At 55.7% G+C, this 19984-nt stretch overlaps 1 protein-coding gene across 3 annotated transcripts; it reads left to right on the top strand.

Annotated features, from left to right (window-relative positions):
- The first annotated feature begins 1132 nt into the window (after nt 1–1132).
- On the top strand, nt 1133–10190 carry LOC148142325 (uncharacterized). 3 transcript variants are annotated; one of them, XM_087976548.1, is made up of 3 exons: nt 1133–1457; nt 3363–6571; nt 7484–10190. In XM_087976548.1, exons 2-3 carry the CDS (start codon nt 5609–5611, stop codon nt 7745–7747), a joined length of 1227 nt encoding a protein of 408 aa, XP_087832674.1. In that variant the 5' UTR covers nt 1133–1457; nt 3363–5608; the 3' UTR covers nt 7748–10190. The 3 variants fall into 3 exon arrangements, 2 of the variants coding, with proteins under 2 accessions (XP_087832674.1, XP_087832673.1); XR_015752018.1 differs by lacking the exon at nt 3363–6571; XM_087976547.1 differs by having other exon boundaries at nt 3363–10190.
- The last annotated feature ends 9794 nt before the right edge of the window (nt 10191–19984 follow it).

The following is a 19984-nucleotide window of genomic DNA, read 5'->3' as shown; positions in this document are numbered from 1 at the left end:
CTCTCTCCCCTCTCTCTCACACCCCCTCTCTCTCAACCCCCTCTCTCAAAACCCTCTCTCTCTCCCACCCTCTCTCATCCTGCTCTCTCTCTCATTTCTCCCCTCTCTCTCACACCCTCTCTCACAATCTCTCTCTCGCTCTACCCCCTCACTCTCTCACACACACTCTCTCTCACCCTCCTCTCTCTCCCCTCTCTCTCATCCCCTCTCTCTCTCACCCATTCTCTCTGACCCATTCTCACTCACCCCCCTCTCTCCGCCCTCCATCTCTCTCACCCATTCTCTCTCTCACCCTCTCTCTCTCACCCCTCTCTCTCAACCCGCCTCTCTCTCACCCCTCTCTCTCTCTCGCACCCCATCTCTCTATCTCACCTTTGTCTCTCCCTCACCCCTCTCTGTCTCTTACACCTGTCTCTCTAACCCCTTCTCTTTCACCCCTTCTCTCTCAGGCCCTCTCTTTCACTAAGCCCCTCTCTTTCTCTCACCCTCTCTCTCTCTGACCCCCTCTCTCTCAGGCCCTCGCTCTCTTTCACCCATTCTCTCTCTCACCCCTATCTCTCTCTTACACCTAGTGGGCGCCACGGTGGCACAGTGGTTAGCACTGCTGCCTCATAGCGCCAGAGACCCAGGTTCATTTCCCGCCTCAGGCGACTAAGTGTGTGGAGTTTTGTAGGGGGTAGTGTAATTTTTAAACGGTTAGCTGCATTTTAGTCTTTTCTACCTTATAGTAATCACAAGCAGACACTCGAAACTGTTGCCGGACCTCCCCCATGTTTTTATGAATGAAACAATTGTAACAGCTTTCCTCGATGGTTGAGAGACCGCCCTTAACCACAGTTGTACAACATCATCCATATAAGGAAAGAACGGGGAGCTCGAACAATGATTGGCCAAGTGAGTAACAAAATAATCGCAGGCAGCAGAACCCAAATAAGGAAAACAGTGGGGAACCCTAGCACTCATTGGTCAAGACAGCAGTAGGAGACCCAGCCCACATATACGTGTATATAATGTGTGGAGATTATTATGCATGTGTGTGTACCTACGGGAAACTGCACCCGACTTTGCAAAGTTGAATGAAAAAGTTTTGGACAGACTCCTCCGTGTCTTTGTTCCTGGGAAGGGAAATAAAAGTGCCAGAGATGGGACCGGACAGCCGCATATCTCGCACAATTGGGGGCTCCTCCGGGATGAAATAATTACTGCCGGGGGGGGGGGGAAGTCTCTTCGGCTCACGGATCAAGCCTGATCACAACAAAGACGCGTCTAGTATATATTTATACTTCTCACTGATCAGCTTGGCCGTCGGCCAAGAGAGGATGTGACCCGGCTCATTTAAAAATAATTTTGAATCCTGGAAAAGGAACACACGGACGAGTGTTGGGACGACCGGTTAGTGACTATACACGGGGGTACACACATTTAAAAAGGCCAGACAACTCCGTGCACGGATCAAGGTAAGAGAGTTTTTTTTGTTCTTCCTTGTTGGCCACGTGGTTTTGACGGTCATCTGTGAAAACGCTTTAGGCGTTTAAGACCAGGACCGAAGATAGACCATGGGAAATCAGACTTCTAGATTTACTAAGGAGAAGTCAGGGAAGACTGCAAATGGGAAAGAAATACCCCCCAATAGTCCACTAGGTCGGAAGTTAAGTCTATGGACGGACAATAGTAGAACAAAGGACTTAAAGAAAGAGACCATGATAAAATATTATTGTTTTATATGGACCAAAGAACCTATCCGCTCCCCCTCCGTTGTTTGGCCCGAGTATGGGTCTGATGAAGACTGGGTGTGTCAAATCCTAAATGTATATGTGAACAGAAAACAACTGTTTAACCCAGAAGAGAGCAAATATGCCGCCGCCTGGTTGGCGGGCGACGGCGAGAATCCCACGCATCTCTATCCTCTGATTCCCCAAACAGACCCGAGGAAGCCCCAGAGGTCTTGGGACATCCTCACCGACGGTTTGCCACCGTCTGCCCCGCCCCCGTATATGCCACCCGCGCACGACCAGGCGCACGACCAGGCTCACGACCAGGCGCACGACCAGGCATCCAGCGCGGACCTCCCTCCTGCGACGGATAAATCCGATTCCCAGCAGGCTACGACCAGTGAGGCAGGGACTGTTGGGGGGGGGGGGCACAGGAGGGGGCGCAGAACCCACCCCAGGCACTAGGAAATCAGTCCGACTCGAGATGCGGAAAGGTCGAGAAGAGGAATTGAGAGCTGGGAGGAGTGACAATATTGAACAGCTGAACCCCTTACGAGAGGTGCCGTTTGGGAACGAACGGACTGGGTTCGTAGTACAACCTTTAAATTCTGGGGATATCCGGCAACTCCGTAACGAACTACCCCGTCTACTGGACGACCCCATCAGTGTGGGAATACAACTGGACCAATTTCTGGGGCCCAGTATATACACATGGGCTGAACTGCAGGCCATGATGAGAATACTATTTAATTACGATGAAATTGTTATGATCCGGAATAGTGCAATGGCCATTTGGGATAGGGAGCATCAGGACGGCCCTCAGCGTGGAGAGCAGAAGTACCCCTTAGAGGACCTCCGGTGGGATCATAACGACGCGGGGGGACGGGCCAATATGACAGATCTCAGAAGCCTTATAATCAGGGGGATCCAAACCTGCGTGCCCAAACAGCGGAATTTAGCGAAAGCATTCGAAGTTGGACAGAAAAAGGATGAATCCCTGAGTGAGTTTTTAGACCGTTTGCGGGAGTCCATGCGAAAGTATTCAGGTTTAGACCCCGATGGGGAAATAGGCAAGGGCATGCTTAAGGTGCACTTTGTGACTAAGTCATGCCCTGACATTCAGAAGAAATTACAGAAAGTGGAGGATTGGGCTGAAAAAGATGTTGCAGAATTATTACGGGAAGCACAGAAGGTGTACGTTCAGAGGGATGTAATAAGGGAGAAACATAAGACAAAAATGATGGTGGCAGCCGTACGGGAAGCTTGTAAGTCCACCGGAATGGGGGAGGGAGGTTGTGGGGTGGAAAGAGGAACGTCGAAGAAAAGTTGGAGAGGGAGAGAAGCGAGACGGGGCAGAAGTGAGAAAGGAGGATCTTATGGAATTGAGTGGCCTCAGATGGCCGGATGTTACCATTGCGGGAAACTGGGACACTTCAAAAGGGATTGTCCCGAGTTTAAAAGGGAAAAAGAAGGGATGTATGAAATGGAGCGTGAACAAATGGATTAGGGAAGTCAGGGGAACACGGGCCTACCAAGAATCCCTGGTAAATTTACGGGTGGGCCCATTTAGACAAGATGTTACCTTCTTAGTTGAACCCTATTGTACAGGGGATCTCCAGCTTCTGTCACGATACTACGGATTTCTTACAGAAACACAGCACCCACGGACCAGTCGAACCGGGAACACACCTCGTCACAATGGACATTTCAGCACTCTACAGCAGCTTCCCCCACAATGATGGCATCGCGGCAACAGCCTCAGTACTCAACACTAACAACTGCCAATCTCCAAACACCATCCTACAACTCATCCGCTTTATCCTCGATCGCAAAGTCTTCACCTTTGACAAGCAGTTGTTCATCTAGACACATGGAACAGCCAAGGGGACCAAATTTGCACCCCAATATGCCAACATTTTTATGCACAGGTTTGAACAAGACTTCTTCTCTATGCAGGACTTCCAACCAACATTGTACGCCAGGTACATTGACATTTTCTTCCTCTGGACCATGACGAGGAATCACTGATAAAACCACACAATGACATCAACAAGTTTCATCCCACCATCAAAACAATCATGGACTTACTCTCGACTATCTGTCTCATTCTTGGACACATGCACCTCCATCAAGGATGGACACTTCAGCGCCACACTCTACCACAAACCCACAGACAATCTCACAATGCTATACTTCCCCAGCCTCCACCCAAATCATATTAAAACAGCCGTCCCCTATGAACAAGCATTACGCATACACCAGATCTGCTCAGATGAGGAGGAACGTGACGGACACTAGGAAATACTCAAGGATGCCCTCACAAGAACGGGGTACGATGCTCAACTCATCGACCGCCAGTTCCGACATGCCACAGCAAAGAACAGTAATGACTTTCTCAGGAGAAGACACGTGCTGCAACTGACAGTGTACCCTTCGTTGTTCAGTACTTCCCAGGAGCTGATAACTTACGTCATGTTCTTCGTGACCTACAACACATTTTTAATGAGGATGAGCACCTCAGCAAGACATTCCCCACACCTCCACTACTTGCCTTGAAACAACCGCTAAACCTCAAACAGATAGTTGCTCGTAGCAAGCTGCCCGGCTCTCAGGACAACTCCATACAATCCTTCTTAGGCGCCGGCAGGTCCTCAATTCCCCTCCATCCAAGGAGGGTTGGCTTCCAAGCTAAAACATTAAATATTTCAGGAGTTAAGGGTGGGGTTTTTAGTGCGAAAATATTCGAACCACAACCCTTGCGGCTGGAGGAGGAGGAGCTCCAGGTGGAACTCCTTCACCTCCCCCATCTTCCCTATGGGTTGTTGAGACGGGATTTGATAGTCCGTTTCGGATTACGAATAGAAGTGGGAGAAGAGGAAGAATTAGCCGTTACCATGTCATACCTTAGTGAGTCCCGATTGACAGAGATAGACCCTAGGGTTTGGGTCGCCAAAGGAAACCGGGGGGGATTCCCAATTCGACCTGTGGAGGTAAAATTAAAGCCCCAGAGCCCCGACGTCAGAGTGCGCCAATACCCCATCTCTTGGGAAGGGAGGCAGGACCTGAAGACAGTTATGGAAGACCTAATAAAAGATGGATTGGTAGAGCCCTGTATGTCATGATACAATTCCCCCATCCTGCCGGTCCGGAAGTCAGACGGGAGCTACCGAATGGTCCAAGAACTTAGGGAAGTAAATAAAATTGTCCAAGTACGGCACCCCGTGGAACCGAACCCATACACTATTCTGGGGCGAATACCCCCGGACCATGGCTGGTTTAGTGTTATAGACTTAAAGGATGCCTTCTGGGCGTGTCCCCTGGACAAGGACAGTAGGGATCTTTTTGCTTTCGAATGGGAGGATCCTGATACTGGCAGAAAACAGCAGTACAGGTGGACTGTGCTCCCCCAAGGATTCACTGAGTCCCCGACTCTGTTCGGGCAGATTCTGGAACAATTATTGGAGGGACTAACCTTGTCCCCGGACCTTAAGCTTATACAATACGTGGACGATCTCCTTTTATCCGGACCCACGGAGGAGGACGTCCTACTCGGGACTAATGCCCTGTTAAATTACCTAGCTGAGAAGGGGTTAAGAGTGAGTCAGAAGAAGCTCCAATATGTCGAGAAAGGGGTTTAATACCTGGGACACTTGATAAGCCAGGGACAGAAACGAATAAGTCCGGAATGAGTGCGGGCAATAATCGAACTAGGCCTCCCAACGACCAAGCGGGAGTTGTGGAAGTTCTTGAGACTCTTAGGCTATTGTCGGTTATGGATAGACGACTATGCCCCCCTTACTAAAGACTTGTACCTAAAACTCATTGAGGAGGCACCCAACAGAATAAAATGGGAGGAGGAGGAGAAAAAGTTAATTGGAATCCTAAAAGAAAAATTGATGACCGCACCTGTTTTAAGCTTGCCGGATTTTAGTAAGCCATTTCGTCTCTTTGTGAACTCCAGAAAGGGAACCGCTCTTGGAGTATTGATCCAGGATTGGGGGGGAGAAAGGAAGCCCATGGCTTTCCTGTCAAAAATTCTGGATCCAGTCTCCCGAGGGTGGTCGGAGGGTGTCCAAGCGGTGGCAGCCACGGCAAAGCTGGTAGAGGAAAGCAGGAAGTTGACTTTCGGGGCCCCCTTGACAGTCACTACTCCCCACCAGGGTAGAACTATCCTGAATCAGAAGGCCGGGAGGTGGCTGACTGACTCGAGAATTCTGAAATATGAAGCCATATTGTTCGACCGAGAAGACCTCCGAATAGAAGTCGGGGGCTGCCAGAACCCGGCGGACTTTCTTTGGAAAGGGGAAGGGGAGGAGGAACTGGAACACTGCTGTTCAGACATAATAGTGTACCAGAGTAAAGTGAGGGAAGATCTGAGGGATACCCCCTTACATGCAGGAAGGCGGTGGCACATTGACGGGTCCTCTCGAGTGATAAATGGGAAGAGACACAACGGTTATGCAGTCATTAGTGAGACTGGCTGGGAATTAGTGGTAAGTGGACGGCTACCGAATGCCTGGTCCGCACAAACGTGCGAATTGTACGCCTTGCACCGGGCTCTGAGGAATTTAAAAGGAATAGCCGGGACAATCTACACTGACTCTAAGTATGCCTTTGGGGTAGTACACACCTTTGGGAAGATCTGGACGGAAAGAAGAATGATAAATAGTAGAAGAAAGGAGTTGGTCCACGAGGAACTAGTAGCCATGATCTTGGAGGATTTGTTGCTGCCACAAGAGATTGCTGTAGTACATGTGAAAGGGCACCAGAAAGACGATAAAATAGAGACCCTGGGGAATCAATTGGCAGATGAACAAGCAAAATTGGCCGGGATGGTGAAGGAAGTAATAAACTGCCTGGTAAGGATTCCCCAGATATCCGAAATTACCGAAGTGCCCACGTTTACTGACAAAGAAGAAACTCTTCTTGCGTCTCTGGGGGGTAGAAAGGATAGGGAAGGGAAGTGGACCTTACCCGATGGTCGCCAGCTACTAAATCGACCGTTGACGCGGGACATTATTGCCCGTCTACACCAAGGGGGTCACTGGGGCGCCCAGGCACTGTGTGATGCCTTCCTGCGCCGATATGCTCACCCTGGTCTGTACACGGTAGCCAAGCAGGTCACAGGAGATTGCATAACATGTCGAAAGATTAACAAAAGGGGGCTGCAGCAGCATGCAAGACAAGGAGTCCGGCCTATAGGCCGTTTGAGTATGTCCGGGTAGATTACACTGATCTCCCCCCCCATAGGTCGCCTGAAGTATCTATTAGTAATAGTAGATCACCTGACAGGATGGGTGGAAGCTTTCCCCACTGCCACGGCAACGGCAACTCAGGTTAGCAAAATTATACTCAAACAAATCATCCAACGATTTGGGCTACCCCGCTCTATTGACTCTGACCAGGGGAGCCACTTCACCTCGACCGTCCTCCAGAATGTAGTGCAAGCAATGGGGATTGACTGGGATTTGCACACCCCCTGGCATCCCCCCTCCTCGGGCAAGGTCGAAAGAATGAACCAGACCATCAAAAAGCAGCTAACCAAACTCACTAGTGAAATCGGCCTGCCTTGGACCAAATGCCTACCCCTTGCCCTATTGCAAATTCGCACCCAGCCAAGGCGGGATTTGGGCGTCTCCCCTTTCGAAATGCTGTTTGGCCTCCCGTTCCATGGGCCGAAGGGGGAACCCCCTGTATTCGAGTCTCGGGATATGTTTGTGCAAAAATATGTGGTGGCTTTGGGGTCTGCTCTATCTCGTTTACGCCAACAGGGACTTTTGGCACAGACGCCGCCCCTCGAGTTTGCGGTGCACACCGTCAAGCCGGGTCAGTGGGTCCTGATTAAAAGCTGGAAGCAACGTACCCTCGAACCAAGTTGGGACGGTCCCTTCCTGGTACTTTTGACGACCGAAACGGCTGTCCGTACAGCCGAAAAGGGCTGGACACATTACACTCGAGTCAAGGGACCAGTGCCACAACCGACGGAGGACGAACGAACCTCTCTGACAAAGGCATCTAAGGAACAGAGACCCTGAGAACAAATTAATCGGACTTTGGCGAGTCTAAAGGAACTGTGCCCTCTGGCGACAGGTGTTGCAACAAAATGCAGTCAATCGTATTGTTAACTTGCTATGCCATTATCCTTGGGCTGGGTCATAGTGTGCGTGTTACCCAATTTGGCCTCCGGAAAAAACAAGTAGAGGACCGTCAGTGGTTGTCCATCTCCGTGCTTGCCAACAAGCCAACACAGACATTTAGCTTAGACCTATGTGGGTTGGTGCCCTGCAGGACTAAAAGTGAACTGAATCAAACTAAGCGGAACCTAGAGAGAGAAAGGGGATTCCAGGGTCAGACGTTAGTATTACAATTGCATGGTAGGGAAGGCATACATAGGCCTCCAGCCCCGGGGTCCAGGCTATGGTGTCAGTTGTCCGTGATCCCATCACCCCTGGACGGGATTGTGGGCAGAATCAGTGCAATCCGCTCTATCTGACCATAAAGAACTTGGGAAACAACGGAGCGAGCCTTAATGGAACAATACTGGGTATTAGGGTTGGGGGCCAGGCAGGACAGGAGGGTTGCAGCTGTGCTGCACGTATATCACGATCATTGAAGCTGAGTCTGGGGGCTCATCCGCCACCGATGAGCAGGAAAAGATTAGAATAATTGAGGTGACGGATTTGGAAAAGACCTTTGAAATAGAAACGGGATACGGGAAGGCGAATGCCTGGATGGAATGGGTCAAATATACTGTGAGGAGCATGAAAAAGAGTGATTGCTACGCATGCACGAGTGCCCGCCCTAACCCTCAGGTGGTCCCATTCCCGCTGGGATGGGAGAAACACCCACGAGCCTAGACTGCATGATAAGGCTGTACCAGGACCGAGAGGCCTGGAACGACTCCACTTGTCGACCCTTGAGTTTGAAGTTTCCGCCCGTCAGGTCTGAGGGGGCGCCCCGCCCGCCATCATTCTCAGGGGTAACGGGTACGCACCAGGCCTGCGTCTCTCGGACGGGACTACAGTGGGACAACGATGTGGGGACATTTGACAAGTGCAGCGGATCAATTCGGCTGGTCAATGAAACTATCGGGGGCGGGAATTACTCCCACATTCAAGTGCCTAGGGCAGACCTCTGGTGGTACTGTGGTGGGAGGGTTCTGCGACCGACTTTGCCCCGAAAATGGACGGGCACTTGTGCAATCGTTCAATTGGCCATCCCATTGACCCTGGCATTCGAAAAACAAGAGCAACCCCGTTCCAGTAGAAGAACTAAGAGGGCTTTGGAGACCTCTTTCGATGATAACATATATTTAGATGCCATAGGGGTCCCCATGGGTGTTCCTGATGAATACAAGGCTAGGAACCAGATAGCGGCGGGTTTTGAGTCGTCACTGTTCTGGTGGGTGACTATCAATAAGAACGTGGATTGGATTAATTATATTTACTACAATCAGCAGAGGTTCATTAATTATACCCGGGATGCAGTGAAAGGAATAGCAGAACAACTGGACGCCACTAGTAGGATGGCGTGGGAAAATAGGTTGGCCTTAGACATGATGTTGGCAGAGAAGGGGGGGTGTTTGTGTCATGATAGGCACTCAGTGCTGCACTTTCATCCCCAACAACACAGACCCTGATGGGTCCATCACCCGCGCCCTGGATGGACTCACCACATTGGCGGATGAACTCGCCGAAAACTCGGGCATCGATTCTGGCCTCACGGGTTGGTTGGAAGCTTGGTTCGGTAAATGGACGGGGGTGGTCGTTCCCTTTCTTGTCTCATGTATAGTGGTGGCAGGGGTACTCACTGCCCTTGGGTGTTGTGTTATTCCCTGCGTCCGGGGATTAACTCAACGACTGATCGAAACCGCCCTTACTAAGAGGGATGTTCCCTATGGGCAGGTTGAACGAATGAATCTCGAGATGGAACAACGTGAATCCCTCTTGGGCGGGGGTAGTATTAGAGACGGGCAGTTTGATGAACAAGCTCGGGAGTTTTTAAACGCCCTGGAGAAGAAACTTACGGTTTAAAAATTACAGACCGTAAGAAAAGACACGGGGGATTTGTAGGGGGTAGTGTAATTTTTAAACGGTTAGCTGCATTTTAGACTTTTCGACCTTATAGTAAACACAAACAGACACTCGAAACTGGTGCCGGACCTCCCCCATGTTTTTATGAATGAAACAATTGTAACAGCTTTCCTCGATAGCTGAGAGACCGCCCTTAACCACAGTTGTACAACATCATCCATATAAGGAAAGAACGGGGAACTCGAACACTGATTGGCCAAGTGAGTAACAAAATAATCGCAGGCACCAGAACCCAAATAAGGAAAACAGTGGGGAACCCTAGCACTCGTTGGTCAAGACAGCAGTAGGAGACCCAGCCCACATTTACGTGTATATAATGTGTGGAGATAATTATTTTTGTGTGTACCCACGAGGCACTGCACCCGACTTTGCAAAGTTGAATGAAAAGTTTTGGACAGACTCCTCCGTGTCTTTGTTCCTGGGAAGGGAAATAAAAGTGCCGGAGATGGGGCCGGACAGCCGCTTATCTCGCACACCCTCACTGTCCCCCTTTCTCTCTGCCCCCCCCTCACTGTCCCCCTCTCTCTCTGCCCCCCTCTCTCTGCCCCCCTCTCACTGTCCCCTCTCTCTCTGCCCCCCTCTTTCTGTCCCCCTCTCTCTGTCCCCCCTCTCTGTCCGCCTCTCTCTGTCCCCATCTCTCTGTCCCCCTCTCTCTCAGCACCCCCCTCTCTCTGTCCCCCTCTCTCTGTCCCCGTCTCTGTCCCGTCTCTCCGTCCCCTGTCTCTCTGCTCCCCTCTATCCACCCCACTCTCTGTCCCCTCTCTCTCTGTCCGCCTCTCACTGTTCCCTATCGCTGACCCCCACTCTCTGCCCCCTCTCTATCTCCCACTCTGTACCCCTCTCTCTCTCCCCCACTCTCTGTCCCCCTCCTACTGACTTCCTCTATCGCCCCCTCTCTCTGTCCCTCTCTCTCTGACCCACTCTACCGCCCCCACTTTTCGTCCCCCTCTATTTCCCTCACTCTCTGCCCCCCTCTCTCCATCGCCCTATCTCTGCCCACCCTCTCTCTGTCACCTCTTCTCTGTTCCCCCTCTCCTTGTCCCCCTCTATCTCTGACCCCCTCTCCCTGCCCCCTCTCTCTCTCCCAGTCTGTACCCCTCTCTCTGTCCCCCACTCTCAGTCCCCACCCTCTGACTTTCTCTATCTCCCCCTCTCTCTGTCCCGCTTTTTCTGACCCTCTCTACCGCCCCCACTTTCCGCCCCCCTCTATCTCCCTCACGCTCTGTGCCCCACTCTCTGTCGCCATCTCTCTGCCCCCCTCTCTCTGTACCCCTCTCCTTGTCCCCCTCTATCTCTGTCCCCTATCTCCCCCCTCTATCTCCTCCACTCTCTGTCCCCCTCTCTCTCTGTCCCCCTCTCTCTGTCCCCCACTCTCTGTCCCACTCTATCTCCCCCACTCTCTGTTCCCTCTCCCTGTTCCCTCTCTCTCTGTCCCCCATCTCTGTCGCCTCTTTCTGCCCGTTCTCTCTCAGACCCCCTCTCACTGACCTCCTCTATCTCCCCCACTCTCTGTCCCCTCCTCTCTGTTGCCCTCACTCTGACCCCCACTCTCTCCCACCCACCTCTCTCTGTACCCCCTCACGGTCCCCCCCTCTCTCTGTCACCACTCTCTCTGTCCCCCTCTCTCTGTCACCACTCTCTCTGTCCCCCCACTCTCTGTCGCCCTCTCTCTGTCCCACTCTCTCTGTCACCGCTCTCTCTCTGTCACCCCTCTCTCGGTCCTCCTCTCTCTGTCCCCTCTCTATCTGTCTCCCTCTCTCTGTCCCCCCACTCTCTCTGTCCCCTCTCTCTGTCCCCCCCTCTCTGTGCCCCCTCTCTCTGTCCCCCTCTCTTTGACCCCCTCTCTCTGACCCCCTGTATCTCGCCCACTCTCTGTCCCCCTCTCTCTGCCCTCCTCTCTCTGTCCCACTCAATCTCCCCCTCTCTCTGTGACCCCCTCTATCTCCCCCACTCTCTGTCCCCCACTCTCTGTCCCCCTCTCTATGTTACCCTCTTTCTGCCCCCTCCCTCTCCCACCCGCCTCTCTCTCTCCCCCCTCTCTGCCCCCTCTCTGCCCCCCTATCTCTCTGTCCCCTTCTCTCTCTGTCCCCCTCTCTCTCTGTCCCCCTCTCTATGTCCCCCTCTCTCTGACCCCCTCTATCTCGCCCACTCTCGGTCCCCGCTCTCTGTCCCCTCTGTCTGTCCCCCACTCTCTGTCCATCTCTCTCTGTGCCACACTCTCTGTTCATCTCTCTCTGTGCCCCACTCTCTGTCCATCTCTCTCTGTCTTCCTCTCTCTGTCCCACTCTATCTCCCCCTCTCTCTGTGACCCCCTGTATCTCCCCCACTCTCTGTCCCCCACTCCCTGTCCCGCTCTCTCTGACCCTCTCTGTCTTGCCCACTCTCGGTCCCCGCTCTCTGTCCCCCTCTCTCTGTCCCCACACTCTGTCCATCTCTCTCTGTGCCCCACTCTCTGTCCATCTCTCTCTGTCCCCCTCTCTCTGTCCCCCTCTCTCTCTGTCCCCCTCTCTCTCTGTCCCACTCTATCTCCCCCTATCTCTGTGAGCCCCTCTATCTCCCCCACTCTCTGTCCCCACTCTCTGTCCCCCTCTCTCTGTTACCCTCTTTCTGCCCCCTATCTCTCCCACCCGCCTCTCTCTCTCCCCCCTCTGCCCTCTCCCTCTGTCACCCTCTTCATGTCCCACTCTCACTGTCCCCTCTCTCACTGTACACCCCTCTCTGTCCCCCTATCTCTGCCCCCCAGGCTCTGCCCCCATTTATCTGCCCCACTCTCTGGCCCCCTCTCTCTCTGTCCCCTCCTCTCTCTGTCCCCCTCTCTCTCTATCCCCCTCTCTCTCTGTCCCTCCTCTCTCTGTCCCCCTCTCTCTGTCCCCCTCTATCTCCCCCACTCTCTGTTCCCTCTCTCTGACCCCCTCCCTCTGACCTCCTCTATCTCCCCCACTCTCTGTCCCCCCCTCTCTGTTGCCCTCTCTCTGACCCCCACTTTCTCCCACCCATCTCTCTCTGTACCCCCTCACTGCCCCCCTCTCTCTGTCACCACTCTCTCTGTGGCCCCCCTCTGTTGCCCTCTCTCTGTCCCCCTCTCTCTCTGTCCCCCTCTCTCTCTTTGTCACCTCTCTCTCTGTCCCTTCCTCTCTCTGTCCCCTCTCTATCTGTCCCCCTCTCTATCTGTCCCCCTCTCTCTCTGGCCCCTACTCTCTCTGTTACCCCTCTCTATGCACCCTCTCTCTGCCCCCTCTCTCTGCCCACCCTCTGTCTGTCCCCCTCTGTCTGTCACCCTCTCTCTGTCCCCTCTCTATCTGTCCCCCTCTCTCTCTGCCCCTTCTCTCTGTCCCCCTCTCTCTGTCCCCCTCTCTGTCCCCCTCTCTGTCTGTTCCCTCTCTCTCTCCCCCTCTCTCTCAGTCCCCAGCTCTGTCCCCCTCTCTCTCTCTGCCCCCTCTCTCTGTCCCCACTCTCTGTCCCCCTCTCTCCCTGCCCACACTCTCTGTCCCCCTCTCTCTGTCGCCCTCTCTCTGTCTCCCTCCCTCTGTCCCCCCTCTCTGTCCCCCGCTCTCTGTCCCCCTCTCTCTCTGTCCCCCCTCACTGTCCCCCTTTCTCTCTGCCCCCCCTCACTGTCCCCTTTCTCTCTGCCCCCCCTCACTGTCCCCTTTCTCTCTGTCCACCTCTCTCTGTCCCCCCCCTCTCTGTCCCCCCTCTCTCTGTCCCCCTCTCACTGTCCCCTCTCTCTCTGCCCCGCTCTCTCTGTCCCCCTCTCTCTGTCCCCCTCTCTCTGTCCCCATCTCTCTGTCCCCCTTTCTCTCTGCACCCTCCTCTCACTGTCCCCCTCTCTCTGTCCCCCTCTCTGTCCCATCTCTCCATCCCCTGTCTCTCTGCTCCCCTCTATCTCCCCCACTCTCTGTCCCCTCTCTCTCTGTCCGCCTCTCACTGTTCCCTATCTCTGACCCCCACTCTCTACCCCCTCTCTCTCTCCCACTCTGTACCCCTCTCTCTCTCCCCACTCTCTGTCCCCCTCCTACTGACTTCCTCTATCGCCCCCTCTCTCTGTCCCCTCTCTCTCAGTTCCCCCTCTCCTTGTCCCCCTCTATCTCTGACCCCCTCTCCCTGCCCCCTCTCTCTCCCCCAGTCTGTACCCCTCTCTCTGTCCCCCACTCTCAGTCCCCACCGTCTGACTTTCTCTATCTCCCCCTCTCTCTATCCCGCTTTTTCTGACCCCCTCTACCGCCCCCACTTTCCGTCCCACTCTATCTTCCTCACGCTCTGTGCCCCTCTCTCTGTACCCCTCTCCTTGTCCCCCTCTATCTCTGTCCTCCTCTCTCTCTGTCCCCTCTCTCTCTCCCCCCTCTATCTCCCCCACTCTCTGTCCCCTCTCTCTCTGTCCCCCTCTCTCTGTCCCCCACTTTCTGTCCCCTCTCTCTACCCTCCTCTCTCTCTGTCCCCCTCTCTCTGTCCCCATCTCTCTGTCCCCCTCTCTCTCTGCACCCCCCTCTCTCTGTCCCCCTCTCTCTGTCACCACTCTCTCTGTCCCCCCACTCTCTGTCGCCCTCTCTCTGTCCCACTCTCTCTGTCACTGCTCTCTCTCTGTCACCCCTCTCTCGGTCCTCCTCTCTCTGTCCCCTCTCTATCTGTCTCCCTCTCTCTGTCCCCCCACTCTCTCTGTCCCCTCTCTCTGTCCCCCCTCTCTGTGCCCCCTCTCTCTGTCCCCCTCTCTTTGACCCCCTCTCTCTGACCCCCTGTATCTCGCCCACTCTCTGTCCCCCTCTCTCTGCCCTCCTCTCTCTGTCCCACTCAATCTCCCCCTCTCTCTGTGACCCCCTCTATCTCCCCCACTCTCTGTCCCCCACTCTCTGTCCCCCTCTCTATGTTACCCTCTTTCTGCCCCCCTCCCTCTCCCACCCGCCTCTCTCTCTCCCCCCTCTCTGCCCCCTCTCTGCCCTCCTATCTCTCTGTCCCCTTCTCTCTTTGTCCCCCTCTCTCTCTGTCCCCCTCTCTATGTCCCCCTCTCTCTGACCCCCTCTATCTCGCCCACTCTCGGTCCCCGCTCTCTGTCCCCTCTGTCTGTCCCCCACTCTCTGTCCATCTCTCTCTGTGCCACACTCTCTGTTCATCTCTCTCTGTGCCCCACTCTCTGTCCATCTCTCTCTGTCTTCCTCTCTCTGTCCCACTCTATCTCCCCCTCTCTCTGTGACCCCCTGTATCTCCCCCACTCTCTGTCCCCCACTCCCTGTCCCGCTCTCTCTGACCCTCTCTGTCTTGCCCACTCTCGGTCCCCGCTCTCTGTCCCCCTCTCTCTGTCCCCACACTCTGTCCATCTCTCTCTGTGCCCCACTCTCTGTCCATCTCTCTCTGTCCCCCTCTCTCTGTCCCCCTCTCTCTCTGTCCCCCTCTCTCTCTGTCCCATTCTATCTCCCCCTATCTCTGTGAGCCCCTCTATCTCCCCCACTCTCTGTCCCCACTCTCTGTCCCCCTCTGTCTGTTACCCTCTTTCTGCCCCCTATCTCTCCCACCCGCCTCTCTCTCTCCCCCCTCTGCCCCCTCCCTCTGTCACCCTCTTCCTGTCCCACTCTCACGGTCCCCTCTCTCACTGTACACCCCTCTCTGTCCCCCTATCTCTGCCCCCCAGGCTCTGTCCCCATTTATCTGCCCCACTCTCTGGCCCCCTCTCTCTCTGTCCCCTCCTCTCTCTGTCCCCCTCTCTCTCTGTCCCCTCTCTCTTTGTCCCTCCTCTCTCTGTCCCCCTCTCTCTGTCCCCCTCTATCTCCCCCACTCTCTGTTCCCTCTCTCTGACCCCCTCCCTCTGACCTCCTCTATCTCCCCCACTCTCTGTCCCCGCCTCTCTGTTGCCCTCTCTCTGACCCCCACTTTCTCCCACCCATCTCTCTCTGTACCCCCTCACTGTCCCCCTCTCTCTCTGCCCACACTCTCTGTCCCCTCTCTCTGTCGCCCTCTCTCTGTCTCCCTCCCTCTGTCCCCCCTCTCTGTCCCCCGCTCTCTGTCCCCCTCTCTCTCTGTCCCCCCTCACTGTCCCCCTTTCTCTCTGCCCCCCCTCACTGTCCCCTTTCTCTCTGCCCCCCCTCACTGTCCCCTTTCTCTCTGTCCACCTCTCTCTGTCCCCCCCTCTCTCTGTCCCCCCTCTCTCTGTCCCCCTCTCACTGTCCCCTCTCTCTCTGCCCCGCTCTCTCTGTCCCCCTCTCTCTGTCCCCCTCTCTCTGTCCCCATCTCTCTGTCCCCCTTTCTCTCTGCACCCTCCTCTCACTGTCCCCCTCTCTCTGTCCCCCTCTCTGTCCCATCTCTCCATCCCCTGTCTCTCTGCTCCCCTCTATCTCCCCCACTCTCTGTCCCCTCTCTCTCTGTCCGCCTCTCACTGTTCCCTATCTCTGACCCCCACTCTCTACCCCCTCTCTCTCTCCCACTCTGTACCCCTCTCTCTCTCCCCACTCTCTGTCCCCCTCCTACTGACTTCCTCTATTGCCCCCTCTCTCTGTCCCTCTCTCTCTGACCCACTCTACCGCCCCCACTTTTCGTCCCCCTCTATCTCCCTCACTCTCTGCCCCCCTCTCTCCGTCGCCCTATCTCTGCCCACCCTCTCTCTGTCCCCTCTCTCTCAGTTCCCCCTCTCCTTGTCCCCCTCTATCTCTGACCCCCTCTCCCTGCCCCCTCTCTCTCCCCCAGTCTGTACCCCTCTCTCTGTCCCCCACTCTCAGTCCCCACCGTCTGACTTTCTCTATCTCCCCCTCTCTCTATCCCGCTTTTTCTGACCCCCTCTACCGCCCCCACTTTCCGTCCCACTCTATCTCCCTCACGCTCTGTGCCCCTCTCTCTGTACCCCTCTCCTTGTCCCCCTCTATCTCTGTCCTCCTCTCTCTCTGTCCCCTCTCTCTCCCCCCTCTATCTCCCCCACTCTCTGTCCCCTCTCTCTCTGTCCCCCTCTCTCTGTCCCCCACTTTCTGTCCCCTCTCTCTACCCTCCTCTCTCTCTGTCCCCCTCTCTCTGTCCCCATCTCTCTGTCCCCCTCTCTCTCTGCACCCCCCTCTCTCTGTCCCCCTCTCTCTCTGTCCCCCCTCTCTGTCCCATCTCTCTGTCCCCTCTCTCTCCGCTCCCCTCTATCTCCCCCACTCTCTGTCCCCCTCTCTCTGTCCGCCTCTCACTGTCCCCTATCTCTGACCCCCACTCTCTGCCCCCTCTCTCTCCCACTCTGTACCCATCTCTCTGTCCCCAACTCTCTGTCCATCTCTCTCTGTGCCCCACTCACTGTCCATCTCTCTCTGTCCTCCTCTCTCTGTCCCACTCTATCTCCCCGTCTCTCTGTGACCCCCTCTATCTCCCCCACTCTCTGTCCCCCACTCTCTGTCCCCCTCTCTCTGTTACCCTCTTTCTGCCCCCTCTCTCTCACACCCGCCTCTCTCTCTCCCCCCTCTCTGCCCCCATCTCTGCACCCTCTCTCTCTGTCCCCTCTCTCTCTCTGTCCCCTCTCTCTCTGTCCCCTCTCTTTCTGTCCCCTCTCTCTCTGACCCCATCTCTCTGTCTCCCTCTCTCTGACCCGCTCTATCTCGCCCACTCTCTGTCCCCGCTCTCTGTCCCCGTCTCTCTGTCCTCCACTCTCTGTCCATCTCTCTCTGTGCCCCACTCTCTGCCCATGTCTTTCTGTCCCCCTCTCTCTGTCCCCCTCTCTCTCTGTCCCCCTCTCTCTCTCTGTCCCACTCTATCTCCCCCACTCTCTGTGACCACAACTATCTCCCCCACTCTCTGTCCCCACTCTCTGTCCCCCTCTCTCTGTTACCCTCTTTCTGCCCCCTGTCTCTCCCACCCGCCTCTCTCTCCCCCCCTCTCTGCCCCCTCTCTCTGTCACCCTCTCCCTGTCCCACTCTCACTGTCCCCTCTCTATCTGTACCCCCCTCTCTGCCCCCTCTTTCTGTCCCCCCTCTCTCTGCCCCCCTTTATCTGCCCCACTCGCTGTCCCCTTTCTCTCTCTGTCCCCCTCTCTCTCTGTCCCCCTCTCTCTCTGTCCCCCTCTCTCTCTGCCCCCCCCTCTGTCCCCCTCTCTCTGTCCCCCTCTCTCTGTCCCCCTCTCTCTGTCACTACTCTCTCTGTCCCCCCCTCTCTGTCCCCCTCTCTGTCTGTCCCCCTCTCTCTCTGTCCCCCTCTCTCTCTGTCACCCCTCTCTATGTCCCCCTCTTCTCTCCGTCCCCCTCTCTCTCTGCCCACTCTCTCTGTCCCCCTCTCTCTCTGTCCCCCCTCTCTGACCCCCTCTCACTGTCCCCCTCTCTCTGTCCCCCTGTTTGTCCCCCTCTCTGTCTGTCCACCCTCTGTCCCCCCTCTCTGTCCCCCTCTCACAGTCCCCATCTCTGTCACCCTCTCTCTCTGCCCCCTCTCTCTGTCCCCCCTCTCTGCCCCTCTCTCTGTCCCCCCTCTCTGTCCCCTCTCTCTCAGTCCCACTCTCTGTCCCCCTCTCTCTCTGCCCACTCTCTCTGTCCCCCTCTCTATGTCCCCCTCTCTCTCTGTCCCCTCTCTCTCTGTCATCCCTCTCTATGTCCCCTCTTCTCTCTGCCCCCCTCTCTCTCTGCCCCCTCTCTCTATCCCCCTCTCTCTCTGTCCCCCCTCTCTGACTCCCTCTCACTGTCCCCCTCTCTCTGTCCCCCTGTTTGTCCCCCTCTCTGTCTGTCCACCCTCTCTGCCCCCCCTCTCTGTCCCCCTCTCTCTCAGTCCCACTCTTTTCCCCCTCTCTTTGTCCCCACTCTCTCTGTCCCCCTCTCTCTGTCCCCCTCTCTCTGTCCCCCTCTCTCTGTCGCCCTCCCTCTGTCCCCTCTCTCTGTCCCCCGCTCTCTGTCCCCCCTCTCTGTCCCCCGCTCTCTGTCCCCCTCTCTCTGTCACCCTCTCCCTGTCCCACTCTCACTGTCCCCTCTCTCTCTGTACCCCCCTCTCTGCCCCCTCTTTCTGTCCCCCGTCTCTCTGCCCCCTTTATCTGCCCCACTCGCTGTCCCCCTTTCTCTCTCTGTCCCCCCTCTCTCTGTCCCCCTCTCTCTCTGTCCCCCCTCTCTCTGTCCCCCTCTCTCTGTCCCCCTCTCTCTGTCGCCTCTCCCTGACCCTTTCTCTCTGACCTCCTCTATCTCGCGCACTCTCTGCCCCCCTCTCTGTTGCCCTCTCTCTGACCCCCACTCTCTCCCACCCACCTCTCTCTGTACCCCCTCGCTGTCCCCCTCTCTCTCTGTCACCACTCTCTCTGTCCCCCTCTCTCTGTCACTACTCTCTCTGTCCCCCTCTCTCTGTCACTACTCTCTCTGTTCCCCTCTCTCTCTGTCCCCCTCCCTCTCTGTCACCCCTCTCTATGTCCCCCTCTCTAACTGTCCCCCTCTCTCTCTGTCACCCCTCTCTATGTCCCCCTCTTCTCGCCGTCCCCCTTCTCTCTCTGCCCCCTCTCTCTGTCCCCCTCTCTCTCTGTCCCCCCTCTCTGACTCCCTCTCACTGTCCCCCTCTCTCTGTCCCCCTCTTTGTCCCCCTCTCTGTCTGTCCACCCTCTCTGTCCCCCCTCTCTGTCCCCCTCTCTCAGTCCCCATCTCTGTCCCCCTCTCTCTCTGCCCCCTCTCTCTGTCCCCCCTCTCTGCCCCCTCTCTCTGTCCACCCTCTCTGTCTCCTCTCTCTCAGTCCCACTCTCTGTCCCCCTCTCTCTCTGCCCACTCTCTCTGTCCCCCCTCTATGTCCCCCTCTCTCTCTGTCCCCTCGCTCTCTGTCATCCCTCTCTATGTCCCCTCTTCTCTCTGTCCCCCTCTCTCTCTGCCCCCTCTCTCTATCTTCCTCTCTCTCTGTCCCCCCTCTCTGACTCCCTCTCACTGTCCCCCTCTCTCTGTCCCCCTGTTTGTCCCCCTCTCTGTCTGTCCCCCTCTCTCTGTCCCCCTCTCTCTGTCGCCCTCCCTCTGTCCCCTCTCTCTGTCCCCCGCTCTCTGTCCCCCCTCTCTGTCCCCCGCTCTCTGTCCCCCTCTCTCTCTGTCCCCCCTCACTGTCCCCCTTTCTCTCTGTCCCCCCCTCACTGTGCCCTTTCTCTCTGTCCACCTCTCACTGTCCCCCTCTCTCTCTGTCACCCTCTCACTGTCCCCCTCTCACTGTCCCCTCTCTCTCTGCCCCCTTCTCTCTGTCCCCCTCTCACTGTCCCCTCTCTCTCTGCCCCCCTCTCTCTGTACCCCTCTC

The sequence above is a fragment of the Chiloscyllium plagiosum genome, unplaced genomic scaffold, assembly GCF_037043375.1.
Source record: "Chiloscyllium plagiosum isolate Xiang-an unplaced genomic scaffold, Cpla_swu_hap1 HiC_scaffold_29, whole genome shotgun sequence".
Taxonomy (NCBI): Eukaryota; Metazoa; Chordata; class Chondrichthyes; order Orectolobiformes; family Hemiscylliidae; genus Chiloscyllium; species Chiloscyllium plagiosum.
The sequence above is the reverse complement of the archived record's forward strand: the minus strand, read 5'-3'. Positions and strand labels throughout refer to the sequence as shown.

Excerpts from the sequence above, each read along its gene's own strand:
- LOC148142325 (XM_087976547.1), top strand. The coding sequence starts at position 5,609 with ATGACCGCACCTGTTTTAAGCTTGCCGGATTTTAGTAAGCCATTTCGT.